We start from the raw sequence: 19,372 nt of genomic DNA, 5'->3' as shown, positions 1-19,372 counted from the left end.
TTAAGCATTCATTTTCTTCTAGCTTTCTTTAAAAAGAATTGTCAGCATAACTAGTTATTTGTTCATTCAGACACTTCATTACTATAAATATAGACACAGAGACTGCTTTGGGTAAGGGCCATGTGCACCCATAGAACAAGCAGTGTTCTAACAACAATGTTGCTGCAATGTTACACCAGTTTGTGAGAAAGCTGCATGTCAGCACAGTTTGGGTCAGTACCACGATAGCCAGCCTCAGTTTCTCGGTATTGTCACGGAGGGGAAAAACAGTGGGCGTGGCAGGCTCAGTCCTGCTAAGAGGGCGTTTTCTTATTGGAGGAGGGCCTGGTGTGACGGACAGCGGCCAGCAGACGGGCGTGTAGCTGTTGCATACTGATGGTCACACAACAGGGTTCCCAAAGCTGGGTCGGCAGGAGATTGAGAGGCACGAAGTTAGTTTTTTTTTTTTTTCTGTACACTTGCAGCAAGCAACTGATACAAGGAAAAACAACAGCACAGGCTTCCATTACACCCATAAAAACAATAAAAAAATGTAACAGCGAACGACAAGGTCCAGGTAAGCCCATAGTATTCACAAACTGCAAAGCCGAAGCAAGACGAAGGGCTGGCCTGAGGGGCCACACGCAGGAAGTGGGAAGACAACCAGGTGACCTACATCAGGGCCTCCCGTCAAGTTAACCGCACCCGTCTCCTGTTCCGCACCCTCAAACGGCACCCCGAACAGGGCTACTCATTGAGCCCTGGTCCTGTTGGGGGGAGGGGGTGGGGCACAGGGATTTCAGGGTGGATAAACCCTGGTCCTGGATAGCCATGGCTGGGCAGCTCATCCTCGGTTATGGAGGACCACAGTGCCTGCTGGGAAGCTCGGCACTTGTTCCATTGGGCCACGGTGCCTTTACTGTAGATAGACCCTTGTCCTGGAGGGCCATGGTGCCTACAAGGCAGCTCATTCCTGGTTATTGAAGGCTGGAACACAGTTACCGGCAGGCATTCTTTAATTCAGCACTCACGACTACCCTCACGCCATCAGTCGTAGTCACTGAAACTTCTATCACTCGGCAGAACCTAAGGCCCAGTTCAGACCAAAGATTTGTGATGTGACAAAGTCGCAGGGAGGAGCTGCAGCGGTGCAAGCTGCCAGTCTCACAATGTCTGATGCCAGCGCTTACCATTACAAGCGATTCAACTTGTCCAATCACAGGCGGCGAGTTTTAGAACGTTGCAAAGAGTCGCCGGTCACAGCTCGTCGCAAATCTTCTGTCTGAACTGGGCTTGAGAGAGGCGTGGTGCACTGGGACAGCTTGCTGGACGGCTCATTCGCCCTCATCTAAAAGTCACCTCAGACTCGCTGGGCTGCGGTTCTCCTTCGAGAGGCAACCCCCATCCCACCCAGAGTGAGTCAGGTTTAAGCAGAGCCCCCTTTCTAAAGATGGAGGGGGTTGAGTTTTCTGCAGGTCCAGTCAGTGATTAAACAGGCTTACATTGTACACAGCTTTTTTTTTTTTGTTTTGTTTTTTTGAGGACAAAAAAGGAAGGGGGGGGGGGGGAATACAATGCTGTATTTACAAAAACATCTGTACACACTCTGAGAATTACCCAGCAGCAGCTGGGCACAGCTCTACAACCAACCTGCTGCAAATGGGAGCAGGTCAGATCAGATCAAAAGTCTTGGTAATGTAAAAACAGATCAAGTCAAAAGCTTTGTTTCATAATTTTCCTTAAAAGCATGAAGTCACAATAAGAATATCATTTAAGAATATCATGTAGAAGAGAGATTAACAGAGTTAAGATTATCATTTGTCCTTGCGGGGTTAGAGCATGGGATGATAGAAAAGGAGTAATGTTCACAAAACAAAAAGCCAGGGAATGTCAATGATATCTCCAGTCATGTGGATAATGTAAAATTATCCCAAATTATTAAAAACAAAAAGATCTGAAATGTTCTTTGGCTGAAATTTTGGCATTAAAAAGTACTGAAAAAAAAAACGAAGATATAGAGAAAGAGGATTTGAAGGTGCTGTCGTGGCAATGAGGGGAAGGGGAGAAAGGCAAAGAAGAGGGATGTGGGGGGGGGGGCATGAGAGGGAGGGAAACAGAATTCAGTTTTTAGGAGAGGTGTGTTAATGGTAGAAGTGTTAACAGATCTCCTCCCATAGGAATAGTACACAGACTCCTCTCAGTGAATGTAAGACAATTGTCAAGTAAATAAGGTGAATTTTAGTGCAAATGTTAAAACCAATGATTTCAATCTCTCCTTTAACAAAATTAAAAATAACCCATGCTACAGTTAATAAGCCAGTGCTGCACAGCCTCTCCTAATGGAAAGTGCTGTGTGACTCTGCACCCTGGGGACTCCGTGTGTGTCCGGGCTGGGTATGTAGGGACGTGTGTGTGTGTGTGTGTGTGTGTGTCTGGGCTGGGTATGTAGGGACGTGTGTGTGTGTGTGTGTGTGTCCGGGCTGGATGTAGGACGTGTGTGTGTGTGTCTGGCTGGTTGAGGACTGTGTGTGTGTGTGTGTGTGTGTGTTGTGTGTCTGGGCTGGTTGTAGGGCGTGTGTGTGTGTGTGTGTTCTGGGCTGGGTATGTAGGGACGTCGTGGTGTGTGTGTGTGGCTGGGTAGTAGGGCGTGTGTGTGGTTCTGGGCTGGGTATGTAGGGACGTGTGTGTGTGTGTGTGTGTGTGTGTGCTGGGCTGGGTATGTAGGGACGTGTGTGTGTGTGTGTGTGTGTCCGGGCTGGGTATGTAGGGACGTGTGTGTGTGTGTGTGTGTGTCTGGGCTGGGTATGTAGGGACGTGTGTGTGTGTGTGTGTGTGTGTGTGTGTGTGTGTGTGTCTGGGCTGGGTATGTAGGGACGTGTGTGTGTGTGTGTGTGTGTCTGGGCTGGGTATGTAGATACATGCATGTGTGTGTTTTAAGCGTCTGTGTTCGGGGGACAGAGCCACACTGTCAATCATAATGTGGCCAGTGCGGCAATCTTGTGCTTTTCATCTCCACTCTTCTCGAGAAAACGGAGTAAAACCTTAAGCATGCATGCGTGCATGTACTACGCGTGTGTGTGTGTGTGTGTGTGTGTGCGAGAGAGAGACGACCGAAGACGAGAAGCTGGTGTGCAGTCTGACAGTGTGTGGCGTCCAGGCGTGTGACTGTGCACCACCTTATGCTGTAGAACGGACTGAGACTGTGGGGGTGGGGTAGGTAAGGGGTGCTGGGCGTGGCATGTCTCTTCATGATGGTGTACATATGAATTAAGCACCCTCTGCTTCCTAGCCAGAGCGAGAGAGCATCCTGTGACCCAGCAACAGCTGCACGCAAACTGTGTGTGTGTGTGTGTGTGTGTGTGCGTGCGCGCGCATGCGTGCGAGCATGTGTGGGCTACTGTAGAAATGAACACAGGAGGGGTTCGAGGGGAAAGAGCCTGGGGTCAGTATCTGGGGAGGGGGCGGGGTTAAAGATTTCCTCACGGCTCCTGTGAACACCAATCGAGCCGCCTTCACGGAGGGGCCAACCAGACTGGAACAACGCCCAGAATCCTCTGGTGCAACAGCGGCGTCAAATCAAGGCGCGCTGCACTGAGCGGTCCTGCTGGAACATCTGTAGTGTCGGGGCGGGGCGGGGCAGGGCAGGGCGGGGCCAGGCTGTAAAGGGACGCAGCCGCTGGGCGCGGCTCAGTGGGCGGGGGGCTCGGCCTGGGCGTGGCCGCTTGGCCTGGGGACGCCGTACAAGGTCACAGACGCGATGTGGTTGTTCTGCATCACCTGGAACACCACAGACAGAGTGACAGTTCAGACCGAAGTCAGCACAGTTACAGAGCATCTAATATGGACTGTGCCCCATTACAGACAGTGGTCTAGCCCTTGGAATGCTGCATCTTTGGAACGCAGGACCAATTTCATGATCTGTGTTTTATACTTGTTTACTGTGTTCTGATAAAAATAACTATTTTTTCCATTATGTGCCTGGGATGTGGGAATCTCAGTCGACCTTAGCAGGCTGCCTGCATGGCTAGGGCAAGCCGTTGGCTGGTTTGAGTCCCGCAGAAGACCTTCCCCATCACAATACCGCCACGAGGGACTAAACCTACAACCTCATGGTTTCACGACACTCTCAGTGCACCTCGGTTACCTCGAAAATCATCCTCTGGAGCCCAAAGCAGAAAGTGGAGCCGAAAGGATTTGTATTATTAGCGGACGATGACCTACGTTAAAAAACAAACAAAACAACAAAAAAACAACAAAAGGTCAAATTGCTTTCAGACAACTTAAAACCCAATTTCACAAAATATTCCATAAACATAATCGCTGCAGGGATCTCGTATCAAGGTGTACAGACACTAAACAGGTACACAGGTACTGAACGTCCGTGACAGAAATAGCTATACCTTTGTGGATGAGGGGATTTACTGCGTACACCTCTTTATGGTCACTTTGAACAGTTTTACCCATTGAAACTGTTTCAGAACCGTGAATGAAACTTTTCTGTGATGGTGGATAGAGAGAATGAAGGACCCTCACCTGTGAAGTACAACTGGCTTTTCCACAGGGTGACCCAGCAGCTCCTGAATCTGATCCCACTGGAAAATGAAAAGGAAAAAGACAGGTGGTCTTGTAAACCACCTTGCAACTCGGCACAAGAATCTTCGTCACATTTAACATTGTGACGCGAAAACACCTTTACAGTTAGAAAATGACACCACTGGCGCATTTTCCATAATGCAGAAAACAGCTTGGTATGTCTGAAATGGACTTGAACTGAACTAAAAAAAGCCCCCCACAAATAAATACTCATATGGCAAACACCAGATGCAAAACAATCACAGCGAAACATTAAAACACATTAATATGGACAAAAAAAAAGAGTATTTTCTAAACATAACAGAGGATATCCTAAGAGAAGATACTAGGATGGGGGTGGGGGGGTGGGAGGTCTTACCTTGCTGTAGGAGGTCAGAATACAGTCCCCTCCCTGAACATCACCTTCCAAAAAAAAAAACATAATGCAAATAAGAGACGGCGAGAAGCTCAGCTCCACTGAACAGGACACATTGTGAAGTTAAACACAGATGCTGTACTCAGACGAATAGCAAAGACATCGAGGAGGTCAGCTCAAACAGGATAACAAGGATCAAAACGTAAATAGACAGAGAGTAGGGAGCTACAGTAAACTTAAAGACACTAAAGAATGAGAAAATGAACTCAGCCACAGATTCTATCGACCAACCAGATGGGTCAGCTCTTTTTCGTAACACTGAAAGTTATGGCACCGTTTCTCTGCTGTTGAGGCCAACACATCCTGATGCCAAATAGTTTACAGATGTAAAATATGTTAAGCACCTGTGCTCAAGGGTACGACGAAAGAGTCCTATCTGGCATGTGAACCAGTAACATTCTGGAAGCAATCTCAGTTGCTTAACCTCCAACTGAAAGTCATCAGTGACATTTAGCACCAGAGTACCAGTTAACTTGCACCCGGGGAAGCTTACCTTTCTTAATGACGAGAGGGATCTTGAAATCACATCGATGGTATCTGCAGAAATATGGCCAAAATGAGGAACACACTTACGACTCAAAGAATTAGCAGAATGAAAAACCCAACTATGAAGGACTTCCATCCATTACAGTGATTATTTTCTTGTACGTTACACACAAGATGATACTTTTTACCTGAGCTCAGGTGAGGCCAACAGACACTCCTCTCTCAGGCCAGTAATGCCTTCACTTCCACAGTGGACACACTCATGCAAGTAAACCCAGGAACACTCACATGTTGAAATTGTAATGACCGGGGTAGTTGGTGTGAAGGACAAACTTCTTCACCAGGTGTGTAGTGGCATCGAACAATATGTCCTGGAGGGCAGAGGGAGTAAGAGAGGGATAAAAAGTGAGGGAGAAAGAAAAAAAGAGAAGGAGAGAGGGAAGAAACGTCAAATATTAATAAACGGTGGTGCCACGGCAACCATTCGTCATCCAGACTCTTAGGACTCATTTAGACCATGGCCGATAAAAATAACAGTAATTATTTATCAGCAATTTGTGTCCACAACGATTAAGCAGTCAACAGTCATGTGCCTTGTTCATAAAGAAGTGTTTAGCAAAACCTATAAGAAAAATATTCAAGTAGCCTGATTTCCACATTTTACAGTCGTACCATAAAACACACATACTAAGGGAAGAGACTACCAGAAATAGCTACTAGAAATTGCCTGGGTAGTCCGTTTCTTATTACCCAATGATCACACAGAATGATGGGGTTTGCAGTTCCTGAGATTAACCCCAGTTGTAGATGGCAGATGAGCTTCCTCATTAACATATTCTCGGTACTGGAGGCATGGGATCATAAATGCCACCTGATTGGGGATTGTTATCACTACGTCAGTGTGAACGGCCTGCTGTACAGCCTGGTGTTTTCCAGAGTACTGCCCAATCACATGCATTTCTGTCTAAAAACAAAATGGCCAGATTCAATTCATGGCTGTGAAGCCCTTTTTCCTTCATTTGATGGTCAAAAGTTTCACAGGTAGCCTCCCAATTAAATGGCAAAGCCAGGACTCACCACACCAAGGGTGAAGTAGTTGAAGAAGTAGTCGTTGCATTTGGACGGGACCTGCTTATGAGGGGAGGGGGAGTGGATCTTCATCTGAAGGAGAGAGAAAGAGAGATTGAGAGAGAAAAGGAGAGAGCGAGAGAGAGAGAACAACTGCTTTAACCTTACAAGACAAGACAAGGACAACGCAAAACAAAGACTGTGAAAGACAACAATGTCCTTGGCATGGAGGTAAGACATGTTAAAACACAAAGTTGCTAGTGGGAGGAAGGGAAAGAGTTACAGAGTTACTGAGTTATAGAAGATGACAGGAACAAGGCAGGGGAGGAAGAACGTAAAGATTGGGGGGGCCAGAAGACCAGAGCGAGGGAGAAAGATGAGACGGTGGAAGTGGGGGTGAAGACAGGACAGCCTGGAGATGGAGCCAGGGTCCTGGGGGAGTACCTTGTCCTCCGACTTGTAGAAGACTTTGTGGGGCGAACCGAGCGCGCTCAGGACGTCCTGACAGGAGTCTCCGAAGTAGATGTGGCGCTCCAGTGCCCGCACCTTAGCATCGGCCATAACCCCGGGACCGCACCCTGCAGTCATGTGACAAACGGGCGTACGCACGCGTTTATGCACAAAGCAACACTGGCAGCAAATACAAGGCAGACAGGTCCTTCAGAGTCCTTTCCACAAACAGTATTCCTGACACCAATGCAATGCGCACATTTCTTAAAATCTAAAAAAGACCCAAAAAAATATACAAAATTAAAAAATTAAATATACAAGAATGAAGCCAGATAGCTAAGCCAGGTAGGTAATTTGGTGAAAGTGAAAATATAATGTTTATTTAGACAACCCCTTTTCCCTGAGCCAATATTTTCCTCAAAAGCAAAGACGGCTTTTACAAACTACGGCTCTGGTTACACACTCAAAACGTGTCCACTAAATCTAAAGTTTCAGCTGGGGGAGCGGAACCACGACTCGGCCACAAAACGGAAAAGCTGGCGTGTCATCAATCTCTCCCTGGCGACAGGATATTTATCGGGAACAGCCTGACCCCGAAGGAGGGGGGAGGGCGAGCGGCCCGAGCCTCACGGCTCATTGACCCGCTGTTAAACTCCACAGCGCTGCCTGGCTCCTAGGAGCCGATTGGCCGACGGGATTCCTGCGCTCCCGTTTCCTGAGTGCCGATTGGTTGAGGGGGGGGTTGTTGAGCGTGCAGGCTCTCATGGGATTGGCCGGGCTGTGGTGATCTATGGTGAAGGGCAGCGAGAGGGGGCTGGCGCAGGGGTTAAGTAAAACAGTCCACAAAGATCCTCCTTCATACATCCACCTACTTGTTGGCAAAAGCAAAACAGCTGGGCTTCAGCACTGAAAGCCAATAAAAGCAACAGGCTCCCAGCTTTTCAGTCTAAAAACCTCCACACGTATCGTCCCCATAACAGAACGTCAACCTCCTGTGGACGGGCCTTAAAGGAAAACCAATTACAGAGATAAAAGAAGTCCAAAATTATGTCATAAAATAGAACGAAAATAGAGTTCTTCTGATTTGATTTGAACAAACGTTTCAGATCGCGAAAGTGCTGTTCATGGCATTTGCTCAGGACATGAAACACTAATAATATAATGGTTGCATCAGTAGGATAAAATTCAATAATCATGCACCAAAATACTCCACAGATGTTACAACTGAGTAGCAAGCACAAAATGCATTCTAAATCAAAATAATAAAAAAAAATATTATGGACTCTCAACAATCAGCCAATACCACGTAAACAGTATGAGCAAACGATTCTAGCAATAGCCTAATAATTTATCCCAGCGCTGAATGCTGGTGTTAGGGCAACGAATGAAAACTGCAAGTGGCAGAGTACCTGCAGTAAGGAGGCGGAGTCTCAGTCCAAGTGGCCCCGCCCCATCCCGCAACACGTCCACGCATTCTGCGTACACGTTGCCAAGGAAACAGGCCAGTGGCATCACAGGGGCCCTGAGATGGGAAGGGGGGGGCAAGAGATTAGGTTTCACTGACACATGTTCATGTATGAACCCCAAAGAGACATGCACACATAGACAAACAAGCATGCATGTATGCGTACATATTTATGCACACACGCTACACTCCTGGTAGGGTAAACACCCACAAGGACAGCCAAAGACAGAAATGACAGTGTCAAATTTCAGGTTATTTTAATAGCTTAAATTTAGCTGTAGCTTAATAGAGTCTTGATATCTCCCAATCACTTGCCTCAAAATGACCAGAGTTTTTTTTTTCTTCTTTTGCAGGAATTCATTCATTCACCTACTGACTCACTCATTCATTCACTCACGTGACCGTGAATTGCCTTCACGGTTCTGGCGTTTGGTCGTAGATCACTTTCTAAAAGGGCATGCGGGGAGGTCAAGCGTGCGAGGCGCGACCGCCCCTGCGCGGCTTATTTAGGAGATTTAGCGCTCCCCGGACGGAGCGCGCCGAGCGCCGGGAGCACGGAGGACCGTGCCTGAGACCCGAGTCACAGCGTGCGCCCCGAGGTTTTAAACTCTGACCTCTGACCGACGCAAACAAACAAGCTATCGCCGTTAACAGGGAGAGTTCGCTCGTCCCCAGAGCGAATGCCTTCATTGCAACGCGAGCGGAAAGTGTTAATGGTCAAGGACTTGTCCTCTAATTGCCAGATTAGCGGTCGCTTAAGAGACTTAACCTCCTTTGCCTCACTGTCCATCTGACAGCACGTTACTGCATTTCAGAAAGGAATCCCACAGCTGTAAGAGGACAGTCCCCCCAGTACCCTGCTATGCTAGCAACTTCAAATGTGCTGCTGGCTTGCCTGCTTACGCACGCGCACACAAACACACACACACACATACACTCTCTCTCTCACGGTCTCTCTCTTTCTCTGCCAAAACATAATCCCAAGAGTAGTCCCCATTTGTGAAAACAGTGGTGTTCCTCCACACAGAGGAGTCTTTGTACGGCTTCAGTTTACAAGTCCTTTCCGGAGAGAGGATTTCCACCCATCAAAACCTTGATATACTGTAGAGTGGGTGGCAAAAAAACAAAAACTCTTCCAGTCTTTAACCACATTTCACAACTAATCCGGAAATGCACCCTGTCGATATTTCCTGATTTGTCAGGAAGAACGAGGGAAAATTACATCCTTCAATTCTGAAGCCCATCAATCATGAAGGATGTGTGGGTGTGTCCTGCATACTGATTCATCCTCTTACACAGGTGGGCGTGGTCTTACATAGGATGCTGTGGATGAGAAGTAAGAGTGACATCATTCTGTCACAGAAAAGCCACAGATTCTCCGTGGTAACAAAAGCCAGTTCCTATTTCCTTCCTCTCCCTAAGAAGTTCTGGGTGATAAAACTGGATTATAATTATGAATATTCATGAAGGGGCAGAATGCCCAACTGCTGAAGGGATTATCCTTGGCCAGGCCCAGCCGTAAATTTTCATAAAAGCCATGAAATTGGAATATTTCAGCTTCAATGGTAGCACAAACAGAACTTTCCAAATTAAGAATCAAGAGCAAGCCATCTGGTTGTTCTAAACTCGAGAGGATCTGTGTAAAGGACCCCCCACCTTTAAAAATGTTTTAAAAAGCAGGCAGCTGAAATATATTCTTGAAGAACTTCAGCAATAAAACAGAGAGCGAAAACATAAATATAACACAATCCTGAGTGCCACGCTGCGGGTTCCCTGACCCACTGTGAAGACGGCCAATAGGGAAACGTTCTAGCTGTGAGTCAGCCAATCAGGGTGGCTTCTCTTGGGGAAGCCATGTGGGCGGCATGCAGCGCTAAGCGCTAACATCCACAAGTGCTATATCTGCAGACCCGCCCCCAGACCCCTCCCAGCGCCATTCCCTGGGCTGCAATCGCACACTCACTCCCCCCCATACAGGCCCCACGTGCCCCCCCCCACCCACCCCCCACCCCAGGCCCACGTGCACTTACTTGGTGTCCTGCAGGCTGTTCCCCGTGTAAATGTACATGCGCTTGACTGTCGCTCCATGGGGGATCTGCAGAGAGGCAAAATTAGGTTGTCACAACAAGGCACTTGGGGCCAAACCAAAACACGCACGTACAATTGCGTGTGCGTGTGTAAAAACACATGAAAGCACGCGAGGCAGACTTGGGAAAAATTTCGATTTGTAACATCAGGCTTTGTTGAAAAATTCTCAGGGACCTGCAAGTGTCATAAATATACATATTTGACCCTGGTCAGATACACACAAACACGCACACACGAATGGACATGGACATACACACACACACACACACACACAAGTCAGGCGGGTCCTCCAGGAACACTCTCACCATCAGCATTACTCTTCATCGCTAAATTCACTTCACGCAGTTCTCTGGGAGCACGCGAGGCATCGGTACAGGGCGAACACGATGAAAGCAGACGGGCCGGCCTGACCCTGCACGCAGCAGCGTGTGCAGACCCGGCCCCCGCGGGCGCACCGCGCATTAACAGCTTAACGGCGCCCAGCTGGGGCTCTGCATCGCGGGCTCCAGAGAGGCTGAGGCACATCTGGCGCCACGGGGCTCGCGAGCACCCGCCAGGGACGGGATGGAGAGCAGGGCTGCCCAGCAGCGTACCGTACGACAGGGCGTTGGCGTCGCCGCGGCGATTCGCACAGCCGCGTACAGCAGCTAGACCAGGGATGCCAAGCAGAATAAAGCAGGCGACCAGCCAGGGCCTTTTAGGGAATTCCGGTGCAGAGGGTAGGCCAGGTATCAAAGATAGGGTACAGCAGGCAGGAAACCCAGGTACAGTATGTAACCCTGGGGTGTGAGGTGAGGAACTAGGTCAGGTGACTCAGGTACAGGGATTAGGGCAGGTATCACACCTACAATACTTTAGGTAAGCCAGGTGACTCAGGTACAAGGATTAGGGCAGGTATCACACCTACAATACTTTAGGTAAGCCAGGTGACTCAGGTACAAGGATTAGGGCAGGTATCACACCTACAATACTGTAGGTAAGCCAGGTGACTCAGGTAAAGTAATTAGGGCAGGTATCACACCTACAATAATGTAGGTAAGCCAGGTGACTCAGGTACAGTCATTAGGGCAGGTATCACACCTACAATAATATAGGCAACCAAGGAAACTCAAGTACAGTTCTTAGGGCAGGTATCACACCAACAATACTGTATGTAAACCAGGTGACACAGGAATAGCAGTCCTGGTCTGTGGTAAGTCAGGTCACGCTCTCACCTCATACTTGGGGGCTTCGCTCCAGGAGTCCAGCTGGAAGGAGAAGGACAGACCCCGGAAGTTCAGGTGGAACAGCTGCTCTGCGGCATTGTAAACTGGAGGGAGAGAGAGGCAGGGAGGGAGACAGCATTACACACACACAAAACATATTCAGTACACATAAATTACACACTGTAGGGAGCAAGACTGGAAAGAGAACACACATTCTACACACATAAAATTTTACACTGCAGGGAGGTAGATAGAGGGAGGGAAGGAGAGCGGGGAGAGAGAACATTACCCACACGCCCTATACACATTAAATTATACACTGTCGGGAGACAGAGGGAGGGAGGGAGGCAAAAGAAAGAGAGCATTACACGCACACGCAGCTGTGTACACATAAAACTACATTGGAGAGAGACCATCACACACACTATACACTACATACACACTGTAAACACACACACACACAGTATACACAGACAAACACTAAAGCCCATAGATATGTGTGCAACCCCACATAGCAACCTCACTTCAGAACAGTCTGGAAGGCCACATAGCTAGTCCATTATAAATGAAGGTAGTCAAATAAATCAATAGCCAGTCGAGCTGTCAGATTACATGGTGTGTACATAGGGTGGCTGCAAGTCAGAGAAGGTTTATGTGTAAATCAATAAAAAAATAAATAAAACGCATCGCAGACATGAAAGTGCTTTTACGTCATAATCAATGCTGCTCATCCGACACAAAGCTTTTATGGTGCAATCAACGTGACGGCCTATCGAGACGTAAAACGGACAATTTACAGGCGAATCGAAGTTGCCAACGAGGGCTGGGAATCAGTTTTTTTGTGTCAATCGACGAGGCCGACTCGGGTTTCCCCGGAAACCGTGATGCCGCTTACCTCCAGGGTGTGTGGCTCCAAACGACTGGTCAATCTGCTCTATGGTAGGGGCTATGGCCTGAGAGTTGAAATGCACACCACTGTACAGCAAAGAAACAGAACAAACATGCTGACTGCATTCAGTCCTAAAACAACATGGAAAATTCTGGAAGGACAAGCCATGCTTACAAATGAAAGGCACTACGTTAAGTCTATAGCAGTGGTTCCCAACAAAACACACCTCATTCAACAGCTCGAGATATAACTATGTAGATCTCCAGGAACGGGGTTGGGAACCACTGGTCTACAGTATTTAGTTCTTAACTTCCTGCCCCTCCACAGAACAGATTTGTACCGACTGCTTGAGAGAGGGGCAGTTACTAACCTTATGTATTGGCAGCACACTTGTTTACCACATACTACACTAATTAAACTACAAGCTAATGTGAAATAAAAGCTTGTGATGTGTGCAGTATGTACATGTTTTGTGTCACTATGTTGTCACAACTATGTCAGGTTCAGCCCCCATTACAAAAAAAACAAAAAAATTCAAACTCCTCCAGTTTGCAAGGCATGATGGGATATAGTCGTTGAAAATAGTGCGGTGTTTTCAAATGCAATTTTTCCAACACGTTTTGGCCCTTTTATTAGAATTCACTTTTGTACACTAGGCCATTTGTGCACACATTCTGGCTACAAGTACTTAAAGGACACCGCAAGTGAGCTGTGACAGCAATTGAGACGCATGGTCAGTGACACAGAAGCACCCAATGTGCACTTGACCTTTGATGGCATCTTGTCTGCTGATTATCTTGACATTTGAGTTGTTAATGTCAACGCTAATTTAACAACAGACCAGCACACGGGATTACAGCCAAGTCGTAGGCTACATATAATCACAAAGCCACACGGTGGGCCACTGCCTGCTTCTTATCATGATAATCACTTGTCTCGCATAGCTGATCTCAACCACTAATTACAGTCGGTCAAAATGGCTTGTTAGAGCACTTCATTATCACACCAGAACAAGAGGTGCGGAGTCAAATGTTTGACCCAAATTATGGCGGGCGGGGCAATCAATTATCTCTCGTGCAGGTTTGCTATCGTATCTATCGAATCGCTCGCTGTGATAGGGCGAACTCCCATCCATCATAACGAGACAGGGCGGCTGCGCTACGTCTGAGGGGTTCAACCGACCAATGGCCACACGAAACACGCATTCACACCACCGATAATGAACAGAGAGGGGGAGCGGCGAACAGTCACTCACCAGTATTTCAACTTCACTTTGCTCAAGTCATACACTTCGATTACCTAAATGTGACAGAGCGAAAATCCAATTACTGCCAAGACGAGAAGGAAAGCAGGAAATTCAAAAACCAGCTGCAATGAGAATGAAGGAAAATGCCAATCTGCAGTCTGCAGGGAAATCATAATAAATCCTCTCACACTGTGGTAAGAAATTACACAAATATTGCCTTTGACAGAAAAAAGCATGCCTTTCTCCCCTTCAGCAGTGTAGTGTAGAAGGGTCGATTCTGGGATAGGGTCTTCACTGTGAATGATAGCAGTGGTGTATGCAGTGCACTGCAACTGGTAAGGCCATAGGCTGCATACTGTGACTGACAGAGGTGTACAATGCATACAGGTAATAATGGTTACAGGCTGGTGTAATGTAGGCTATGACTTGCAGTGGGCTATGCTCCAGATTGACTGGTTGCATTGATATAAGCTGTCCATGGTGACTTCTAGTGCTGGATGCTGTAAACTGTGTGCTGCTATATATTGTGACTGACAGAGGTGTATATTATACAGTGTGGTTAGTAATGGTAAAGGCTGTACATAAATTGGGATACAGTAGGTGCACTACAAACATACATGCTGTATACGACGACTGTTAGTGGTGTATGCTATGAATGACAGAGGTGTAGGCTGCATGCTGTGATTGGTGGTGGTGTGAATAGCAGAGGGACATGCTGAATACTGTGATTAGCAGACATGTTGTTTGAGTGTTGTGATTGTGCAGTGGTACGAGATGAAGCATCGACAATATATGGAGCTATAACTCCACTACCAGCGTCTCCATGAGAACTGGAATAAGTCAAACAAGTAGAAAGAATCTCCCAAACCAACCACAGAGCTGAAAGCAAGGGAGGAACTCTCACCTGTCAAACAACCAATACAACTAACCAACAAAGCTAACAACCAACCAACCAACCAACCAACCAAATGGATCTAGTAGACCGCTCTGTCTCACCTTCAGTCTCTGGTTGCAAGCATCAAACAGCAGTTTAATTCCATCCTGAGTCAGGCTGAGAATGAGGTCATGGCTGAGGGGCGTCTGGGATTAAGGGAGGCAGGAGGGAAAGAGTGAAAGAAACACGCAGTCTATTGAGTAACATTAACGCTATATTTTTCCACAACTGGACCACAATGGGACCAGGTCAAGGTGGTTTTAGGGGAAATCAAGCAGAACGAAAAGAATGGATTCAGAACATTCATCAACATTTAGTGGAGACTGCAGTCCAGGTGAAAATAGAACCAGATTTCAAACATTTTTGTCTTGGATTTTCTCATTGTGACTTCAGAAATTCAGAGAAAACATCAGATTTATGCCATAATTTTCAATTTCAAAAAACGCTGCACTTCAGATCAATGACAGCAGTTGGAGTTATATAACAGTGATGTCACTTCAAATGGTCTTTTGCAGATACAGACAAAAGATCTGGTTATATCACATGAATACAAAAATTCCCCTTTAAGTCAGGAGGGACAAATAAGATGATATCTAAAGAAAACACACACACACCTGTTCACTGTAGAGAACCTGGACATTCTTGATGATGCGGCAGTGTTTTTGCAGAATTGAGATGGCCTGGGCCAATGGCATCCCTGTAGACAGAAAGATTGGCAAGTCATAAGCTCCGCCTCCCATTCCCAGGACTCTCCTAAACAGTATCCTAGAGATCAGCTAGCCCTGGACTCGGAAATGTATAGTGGATACCTAATAGTAGACCTCAATACAGAACTGGTCACATTTAAGGCTGTAACGCTGCAAGAAATGTTGCATGGTGTGTATATCATGGGTATGGTGAATGAAGGATCACCAGCTTACATAAAACTCAAACAGCCCTGCATTTTTATTCAGAAGCAAAGCCTGAATCCTCAATCCACCATAATCCTGTCCAGGACCCCAACCATTGATCTGAAAGTTGGCAAAAATTAAAAATAAAATCTGCCTTGCAAAGTCAGTTGAGCATATGACCTGACTTTAACGCCTAAATTTGTGCATCGCTGCTCTAGGTTCAGCAAGGGCATGAGACAAAAAGGTTTGTCATTTTTTGATGGAGGCATTAAAAACTGGTTATTTGTGCCTTGATAGAACTGCAAGCATTATTAATCTGCTTAATCGTTCATTATAAAATAGAAATAATTTAGTGGGTAATAACATGTTTTTCTCAATGCATATCAAGGATGCCTAAAATCTCATTACCATTCATTTATACAGCCAGAACCAAATGAATTTGGAATCCTTTCAAATGGGTGCAAAGTATTTCAATATCTGGATGACAAACCCAGTTCCTTCAACATTGCTAGACACCATACTGCGTCTGTTCCTGTTTTAGGAGGCAGTGTAGTATAATGGGTGAGGAGCTGGTCTTGTAACCCAAAGGTCACAGATTCAATTCGATTCACAGGACACTGTTGTTTTACCCTTGAGCAAGGTACTTAACCTGCATTGCTTCAGCATGTATCCAGCTGTGTAAATGATGGATACATACACAGTGTAAAATAGTGTAAATTAAATGCATGTAATGTAATGGTTCTTACTGGCTACATTACAGGATTAGCGTGGGAATACCCCCCCAAAAAAGTGTTTCAAAGAACACAAGGAATGCCTACTGCCTAGTTTTTGAGCAGATGTGTATACGTGTAAGTTACATCAACTCTCTACCAAACTGAAGGTCGTTAAATTCACACTGGTTGATTTACACCTGCCCAGATGTCAGGAAAGGAAATGGTCAGATCCAATGACATTCTTGAAGGACTGACTCTAATAAAGCAATGTTCCTCCCCAAATTAATTAAGATTAGCATTAGGGTTGGGGAAAAGATCGTTGTTGCATATGTACCCGGCGCAAAAGATTGCGAAATAGACACAAGAGGAAGAAAACAACAAAGAGAAACTAGAGCACGTGGCATGTCAAACAATCGAAGTATTTGGCAACAATCGTTAGCTTGCTAGCTAGCTAACTTTAGCTCGACTTTAAACAGTCTGTTCATCGATGATACTTTTTGAAAACTATAACAAACCATAACATTCATCTGAATGGTGATTGGTTTTTACTAAAGCTCAACAAACAAAACGGCCATTGCAGGCTATGACAATTTCGTTTGCATCCTAAGGTTAGCTAGTTTCGTCGTTAGCAACCTGTGTTAGCTAGCTTGTCAAGTAGTTAGTTAGATAACGTAAGCTAGTTATACTGGCTTACCTAATGCGAATTCCCATTGTTCATTTCCCAAAGATCTCTCAGGAACTACCTCCAGATCCAGCATTGGCGAGGAGGGCTTTGGATGTTCAGTTCGGTCCTCTGACAGTGCCAGAAAATTGTTTTCTATTTGTCAATACTGACGAATCTTTCTGGTTCGTTATCAATTATATACACAGCTTGTGACCAAGTTAAATTGCAATGCAACAGTTAGCTAGGTAGTTACAAAATAATACTTAAAACGACTTTGTTAAAAACACAATATATATATATAGATCTAGCTAACGTACGCAAGTCGGGTTAGTTGTTATTGTGCTGTCCCCGTTGCTTTTAAACTCAGTATAATAAATAGAGCACACGTAGCCAGCCAGCTACCATTCCTTTAGTTAAACTTGGTAGCCAGAGCTAAAACACACAATTCACTCGAAAATAAAACACGACAAGCTAAAATCCTAAATAATTACCCATAAATTACATGAACGGATATTATTTCAATGCATAATACAACTCAGTACTCAAATGCAGTTACAAAGCGTATACACAGCTGCAGCTTTGTCTCTGCTTCGATGTCACTCGCTTGTACCGACAGTTTCTTGATCAAATCGCGTACTGGCAGCACTAGCTAACGTACGTCGTGATCCAACTACCGAAGACTACACCGGTTTATATAATTACATAAAACGAATACATTCACACTCAGTCGCTTTTCTTCAATAAATAAAGAGGTGTTCTTTATCTTAGTTCCATACAAATACTGCAGTTTGATCTGGCACAATATAAATACAATGTCTAGCTAGCAACATCCGACTGTTTTCTTTCTTTCCGTATTCAGTAAATAAGCCAGCAAGCTAGCTGTTCGTGATCTGACGTTGGCTATACAATGCTTAAATAACTTCGTTCTCAACCGATTGTCGTACGTGGTTATGGGCAACCACAGATTTCCTTATTTGTTTATTATGTCTCTATCGCGTTTTTTAAGGAAAGAGTGGAAAAAACACTCTCCTACAGCAGCAACTTCCATTAAAAACACCAAAAAACAGCTGATATTTCAACTTCCTGTGTAGATGACGGAAGCACTTCCTGGTCAGGTGGCTCGAGCTGCGTGAGCAGCAGCCCGTTCTGTGGTAGTGTGGGCTATAGTGTTGTTTTGCGGCAGGATCCAGGTTGGTAGTATTAGGCCATATCCCGCTATTGGACTTGGATTACGAAACCTTTTCGAAAAGACTGCTGGGGTTATTTTTATTCTCGTAAAGCGCAGTCACATTGCGCTTCGAATTTTAAAGCCACAAGTGTTTCGCAAGGATTAGGTAAATGTCAGTTGACGAGTTCGGCTGTCATTGTTTGATTAGGATTAATGTAAAACTAGATACAGATTATAAATTACATTTGATTCATTTGTCTTGCAAGGAAGTTTTAACCTGTTCGTTTTTGGATTTCATTCTACCTGCTCCAGCTTTCCCCCTGAAATCTGAGTCCTCCTGAAACAACTCACACCGGTAAAGTGTCACCTTGTATCCCACCATTCTACTACCGTCCCTGAATACGATAATTAAGTGCTTACTGTGGAAAACTATAGTACTCGTCCACAACCCCAACCGTTTACACCACTTTGTAAAAACAACCTAAGATAATGTTTCTACTTAAATAGTATGGAACTCTTATATTATTCATTTGTTGGTAACAATTCAATTTTTACAAGTTACAAACGAATATGTGACATACCTAAGGCAATGCTAATATCCGTTTTGCATTTGTGTTAAAATATGCTGCGTGAAAGTGATCAACCCCCGCCCAGAATCATAAGGATCTTTGCAACAGTTTCCATTTCAGTCCTTTATTGTAGACACGTTTTCCTCAGCCGTAGGCTACTCGGTGTCCCCTGTTGAACATCTCATAAAATGAAATAAAAACGTCAGAGCAAATCACGCGACATCATTCTTATTAAATTGGTTTAACTCACATTGCTAATTTAACACTCTATTATCGTTTACATAACAGCAGTTAAACTATTTTAACATTTACTAGATAGCCTATATACACAATAGCCTATTGTCAAGAAGTAGCAAGAAGCATCCGATGTCCGTGATCAGTGAAAAATTAGAAAGTTTTTTTAATGAATAAAATGAAAAAAAAAGACTCTTAGGTACTAATCAGGTTTTCACAATTTGCATCAAAATGTATTCATTTTAATTTTTAAACAATAGAAAATACAATCATTCGAAGTCTTCGTTCATTCCCAAAGATTAGGTGTCAAGAGTGA

General features: G+C 45.4%; 1 protein-coding gene across 1 annotated transcript; it reads right to left on the bottom strand.

Moving 5' to 3' along the window:
• Positions 1-3,346: 3,346 nt before the first annotated feature.
• Positions 3,347-18,197, bottom strand: phaf1 (phagosome assembly factor 1). Its single transcript, XM_064335438.1, has 16 exons — positions 17,116-18,197; positions 15,433-15,515; positions 14,881-14,964; positions 13,894-13,937; positions 12,645-12,724; positions 11,759-11,853; positions 10,487-10,551; positions 8,401-8,513; positions 6,986-7,119; positions 6,551-6,634; positions 5,762-5,844; positions 5,481-5,524; positions 4,931-4,974; positions 4,513-4,571; positions 4,124-4,196; positions 3,347-3,756 (listed from the first exon to the last, which is right to left on the bottom strand). The coding sequence occupies exons 1-16, from the start codon at positions 17,177-17,179 to the stop codon at positions 3,667-3,669; spliced, it is 1,239 nt and encodes a 412-aa protein (XP_064191508.1). The 5' UTR covers positions 17,180-18,197; the 3' UTR covers positions 3,347-3,666.
• Between the last annotated feature and the right edge of the window lie 1,175 nt (positions 18,198-19,372).

The sequence above is a fragment of the Anguilla rostrata genome, chromosome 5 (genome assembly GCF_018555375.3).
Source record: "Anguilla rostrata isolate EN2019 chromosome 5, ASM1855537v3, whole genome shotgun sequence".
In the NCBI taxonomy this organism is placed as follows: domain Eukaryota; kingdom Metazoa; phylum Chordata; class Actinopteri; order Anguilliformes; family Anguillidae; genus Anguilla; species Anguilla rostrata.
The sequence above is the reverse complement of the archived record's forward strand: the minus strand, read 5'-3'. Positions and strand labels throughout refer to the sequence as shown.

Excerpts from the sequence above, each read along its gene's own strand:
- phaf1 (XM_064335438.1), bottom strand. The coding sequence starts at position 17,179 with ATGCTGGATCTGGAGGTAGTTCCTGAGAGATCTTTGGGAAATGAACAA. Across the intron at positions 4,975-5,480 it reads CCCTCTCGTCATTAAGAAAG|GTGATGTTCAGGGAGGGGAC; the intron begins GTAAGCTTCCCC and ends TTTTTTTGGAAG. Across the intron at positions 4,572-4,930 it reads TTCTGACCTCCTACAGCAAG|TGGGATCAGATTCAGGAGCT; the intron begins GTAAGACCTCCC and ends TTCATTTTCCAG.